We start from the raw sequence: 5,519 nt of genomic DNA, 5'->3' as shown, positions 1-5,519 counted from the left end.
GAGCTGCAGCCACCCTGGTGTCCCTCAGGAGCCCATGGCCCTGATAAGTCACTGCCCCGCTCTGCAGGGACAGGTAGGGCAGAGCCTGGGGGGGAGAGAGGAAAGGTGCATGGTGCCTGCTGTGTCCCAGGGGAGCACAGAGGGGTGAATCCTTCATTCTTCGCTGCTCTACCTGCCCCATCATTCCCCAAGGACAAGGGAAGCCAGCTGGAGCCCTCCATGTTTCCTCCAAGTCCCTTCCTCTGCCAGCACCCATCTCCATCTCCATCCCCATGCCCATGCCCGTCCCCATCCCCATCCTGTGCTGCCCCTCGCTCCGCAGGCACGTCAGGGCTGGGCTGTGCCCTTGCCCACGCCGAGCTCCTCACCTCTCCCTCTGACTTCTTCTCTTCCCAGGGGCGCTTTCTCCATCGTCCGGAGATGCGTGAAGGTGTTGGCAGGACAAGAGTATGCGGCCAAGATTATCAACACCAAGAAGCTGTCTGCTCGAGGTGGGTGCTGGGGAGGGTTTTGGGGAGGTAAGAGGTGAGTAGGGTTTGCAGACAGGGGAGATTGTCCCCTCTGCGTGGCACTGGGATGATGCCTTTGATGAGCAGTGAGGCAGGGGTGGTTTGATGTGTGGTGGAGGAGCCCCTCATCCCTATCTCCACAGTGATACATGCTGAGCTCCTTGATGAATGGGGCAAACATCCCAGCCATCTTGGTGGCTGCTTGCCACATCCCATCCAAACATCCCTTGGCTGTGCAGGGCTCTGGGGGGCTTTCAGACCCCAAACTGGCCAGAAAGCTGTAGGACCTCATTTCTCCCCTTAAAACAGCACCACCACCACCACACTGCCCTGCGTGTTGCACCAAAGTAAGTCAGACTGCTGCCAGCCTTGGGCACTGGGGAGCACAGTTAATTCAGGAGCATCACTCTTCCCTGAGAGGATCCCTGCTGACCCCTCTATCCCTGCTCTCAGGGGCTGTGGGTTCCTTGCTCACATACCTACATCAGTGAAGTGGGAAAGTCTGCCAAGTGGGGGTTTGATTTCATTTCTACCTGGAGATGGGCCCTCACCTCTTGCTGCCATCTAATTAATCACTCCAGTAGAGCACACTGGCTGCTTTGCTGCTGGAAAAGGTGCTGGCAGGTTTGTCCTGCCTGCTTCTGGGGGCAAGGCTGAGCTGAGCCAGCAGAGAAGAGCTTCTGCCAACTCTTGCCCTGAGGCAAGGACCCCTCTGCCCCCAGGAATCTGGCAGAGAAGCTGTGATGGGGAGGATGGAGAGGATGGGACAGCAGCTACCATGTCCCCAGCTCCTGCTTCTCCTGGAGAAGTGCAGGATGAGTGCTGGGAGCACGCACCCTGCCAGGAGGGTTTAATTAACTCCCTCCCTTGGTTTCTCTCCCTGATGCCACTGCTCACGTCTGAAGGCAAAACTGAAACACAGAAAACGGTGACAAACTCCTTTCTGACCTCAAATTAAACCAGTGCTTTGCAATCTCCCTCCTGCAGCACTGCTGAAGCCACACAGCACTGACACTGACCCTCCCAGTTCCCCCAGCTCTGGCCCCTGCCCCTCTCTGGCAATGCAGATCATTCCCCTCCTCCGAAGCCGAAGGCTCCCAGCCTGGGATGGCCGGCCAGGCAGTGTGCAGGGCTGCCCTTGGCACTGGGCTCCTGCTCGTGTTCCCCACGCTGGCAGTGGGGCAGCAGTAAACGCCTCCCAGTTTGCTGGGCTGCCCAGAGGAGCAGGTTGAGCTGCCTTCCCTCTGCTCCCTCCTGCCTCTGCTCGCCTGCTCCTGCAGTTTGCCCTTCTCCATCCTCGTCTGAGGTTTGTGCTGTCCCTCCAGTGGCTCCGTGTCCGTCTGTCTCCCAGCGAGACCTTGCTGAGGTTATTTTTACCTTCCCTGCCAGCTGAAATCACTAGCTGCTTTTGCTAATGGTCTTGAAACCCCCGTTTCTGCAATGCTGGCATGAGGGGATGGCACTTCCCCATGCTAGGAGCATCCCCAAAGGGGCACAAGGGAGCCATTGTCCCTCAGGGATGTGCCACTGGCTGTCACAGGCAGGGGACAGGCGTGCACAGAGGAGAGGGGTCAGGGGAAAGTGAGAGGAGCCACGAAACATCCCCCTAGTCTCTTCAGATCTCCTCCCAGCTGTCGACATGAGGAGCCAGCAGGAGATGAACTGGAGTTTTTGGAGGAGAAATGTGGTTTGGGTGGAGGCAGGAGCTGGATTTGTGGGTAGGAGAGGGGCTGTGGCCATGGCTCGCTGCCCCCAGCAGCATGTCACTGCAGGGTGGACATGCCGCGGGGGTGGGAGGATGCTCTAACCCACAGCAGCTGCCCCCCAGCTGCCTGAGGGACGTCCCCCTGTGCCTTCGTCCCTCTGTCCCTCTGCCCTGCTCTCTGGCACAGCCACCCGTCTCACATGCCAAGCCCTTACAAGCCCTGTCCTGGAGATGGGCACAACTGAGCGTGCGGGCACAAGGAGCAGTGCCATCTGCCCTGCTCTCTGGCACAGCCACCCCTCTCACATGCCAAGCCCTTACAAGTCCTGTCCTGGAGATGGGCACAACTGCGGGCAGGCACAAAGAGCAGTGCCGGGACCTGCTCTGTCCTTGGGGTCACATTTGCTGCTCTTTCCTGTGACCTCTGCCCCCTTCCAAGCAAGCACAGGAGCTTTACTGGACACCAGCAATGCTGAGCTTCCCCACGGGCCATTTGGCCCTGACCTCCAGCCTGCAGATGCGGAAACTGAGTTAGAGGGTGACAACCGGTGCCTCATCTATAGATGACTGACAGGAAGGAGCAGAAAAGGGAGCAGAAAGCAGCTCCTCTGTGCCCCAGAGAAGTCTGTGAGAGTTTTCTCTCTATCCCACCCCTGTCCTCCACCACACCATGCACTTTGGTTGTGAAAAGCAACAGGTTAAACCCTGACGTCTCCCCGTTGCCCCATCCCACCCTGGGCAGATAGACCCCGTTGGTGGGAACACCACGGGGAGCTGAATGAGGCCACCGAGGCTGTCCCAGCCTTGGCTTGCAGATCTCAGCACAGGCTGCAAAACCCCCCCCAAGCCCTAGGCTGACTCGGGGGGTACCGAGCCCTGGGGAAGGCTCCAGCCCCAGCAGGGAAGGAGCTGTGTCACCTCCTTGTCTCAGCGGTCGGAGACACCCCGGGTTGGTTTGATGCAGAGCGAGACGCTGGGGTGTGAACCTGCAAGGTAACAGCCACGGCACCGTGAGACGAGCAGCCCTAATTATATCCTCCCTTCTCCAGGCTGCTGGGTTCCTGCTAGCACCAAATGCCTCCAGACAAGGCACCTCCCTGCAGGGTGGCTGGGTCAGGTATAAGGAGGCAGAAAAGTGCTGAGGCAGGGAAAAAGGAACAAAATGATCTGAAATTTTATCGCAGGCTCCCCCAGGGTGAAGGCTTTTTGGGCTCAGCTCAACTTGTTTTGCCCAGAGCTACGTTGTCTCACATCCCCTGGCAAAAGTTGGGCAGAGGGACTGTGGTGTTTGGAGATGGGCACCAGAGCAAAGCAAATTCTCAAAGCCATGGTTTTGTGATGTAGGAGAGCAAAGAGACGATGTGAAATGGCTGGGGGTGGAGGGGGGGGAGTGGGTAGCTCTGTTTCATCTTGACATCTTTTGCTGGTTGGCTCGGTCTTCAGCTGTTCAAACTGTACCATTCGGGGGAAGAAATGTCCTTGCTGACAGCCTGTGCTGGGCTGAATAAGAGAAAACCAAGCAGGCGCTGCTGGCATTGATAACTCAGGCAATGGGGTTTTAGGGAGCAAAGGGAAGAAAGAGGAGGGTGATAGATTGTCCAAAGTCCAGGACTGACCTTGGCATCAGTTCCTGGGGGCTTGCCTGGGGGCTGCATCCATGCTGAGATACCATCCATCAGGCCCTGTTGCTGACCATGTACCCAGACTCGTTATTCTTCAGCAAACCCCCTAAAGGACAGGGTTGCTCCTTGCCAGCTGCTCCATGCCCTCAGGTTTCCTGCACTGGCAGCTCCTCTGAGAGAGTGCACCAGGAGCTGGGAGCGGTTTAGTCCGTTCTCCAGAGCCTAATTTAGGGCCGTTGCCTCTTTCAGACCACCAGAAGCTGGAGCGAGAAGCCCGGATCTGCCGCCTCCTGAAGCACCCCAACATTGGTAAGCACACCCTGCCAGGCAGGCAGCTGGCAAACCTGCCAGTGCCCCGTGGCCAGTGCCACCGCCTGCCCACCCACCCTCCTGTGTCCCCAGCAGTGATTCAGCCCTGCCCGAAGCACCACGGGCTGTTTGTCCTCCCCTCCTGCCCTGGCCCCCATCCTGCAGATGGAGAAGGGGCTTGGTGGCCACCTGCCCTGTTGATCTGCAGAGCTGTCCCTCCTCTTCCTCACGGGAGGCTGCATCTTCAAAAGGGGTCAGGGGACGAGAGACCTCCGCCGAGCACGGGGGGATTGAAGTAGGTCCTACCTAACCCACTTGGCCATAGCTCCCTCAGGGAGAAGCGGGGCCCCAGCAGGCTGCAAGGGCCTATTTTTACTCCTCTCCCCCCGCTCGGGTGCTGTATTCCTCGCTCTGCGTGCTCCAAAAAGTGGCTGCAGCTCAGAGCAGCAGCAGCAGCAGCACGGGGTGTGTGGGAGGAGCGATGGTGGGGGGAAGCGAAGACTTTCCCACCGACCGTCCATCTGAGAGTAGCCTCCTTCGGAAAAGCTGTTTCAGGAAAACTCCCGAGCCCCTGCAAAAGACAAAAATAGGCCAGAAGAAGAGAGAGAGGGGAGGGGAAAAAACTGCAGTAAAAAAAAATAATCCCAATCTCCAGCCTTGAGAGCGGTGCTGGTGCAGGCTGTGGGTCCACCGGGATGCTCCGGCAGTGGGAGTGGGGATGGAGCCCCTCTCACCTCTCACATCACTCCAAGATGTGCTGATCCCGATGAGATCCTGAAGCTTTTGGGGGAAGGGCAGGAGCTCTGCAGTCCTCCAGGAGCTGGGAGGTTTCCCCATTGGCTGAGCTCCTCCCTGGCCCCCTCGCTGCTCCTGGTGCCTGGATCCATCCTTCCCCAGGACCCGCTGCAGCAGATCCAGGGAGCTGCACCCAGGGCCACTGGGACCAGACACGCGGCTCCCGCCTCATAAATATTTCAGTTTGGAAAAAGCCTGTCAGCTTCCATCTGTCTCAGGCACACGGCAATGTGGCAGGTCTCCCCTGCACGTCTGAGGTGCTGGACACTGCAGGATCCGACCACCGTCCTTCCCCCTGCCTCTGCTCTGGCAGGAGCCATGCCCTGCCTGGGAGCTGCCATGCCAGGGTCCTGGTGGGGTGTCCAGCCTCCACCAGTCAGAGCAGCAGCCACGGCCTCTCCTCTGCACCAAAATACACGTGGGCATTGCTGAGACCAGAATGAAACACTCTGTAAAGTGTGTGAATAGCAAGAAATGCTAAAAATGGAGGAGTCCACCCCAGGAGGACTTACAGGACGGTAGCTGGGCCATGCAGTTGGAGCTCCCTGGGGTTCCCAGCCTGGCCCCAGCCTTTCCCTA

General features: G+C 58.6%; 1 protein-coding gene across 1 annotated transcript in view; it reads left to right on the top strand.

The window, feature by feature from the left end:
• Positions 1-396: 396 nt before the first annotated feature.
• The window catches only part of LOC103782280 (calcium/calmodulin-dependent protein kinase type II subunit alpha), a gene marked incomplete at both ends in the record, with an annotated part of 14,519 nt that continues 9,396 nt past the window's right edge, over positions 397-5,519 (top strand). The window contains 2 exons of the mRNA XM_008950041.1: positions 397-491; positions 4,086-4,145. Coding sequence (XP_008948289.1) covers positions 397-491; positions 4,086-4,145 — 155 coding nt within the window. The remainder of the gene's footprint in view (positions 492-4,085; positions 4,146-5,519) is intronic.

This window comes from Merops nubicus, unplaced genomic scaffold (genome assembly GCF_000691845.1).
Source record: "Merops nubicus isolate BGI_N331 unplaced genomic scaffold, ASM69184v1 scaffold26991, whole genome shotgun sequence".
NCBI lineage: Eukaryota > Metazoa > Chordata > Aves > Coraciiformes > Meropidae > Merops > Merops nubicus.
This window is presented reverse-complemented; position numbering and strand designations above follow the sequence as displayed.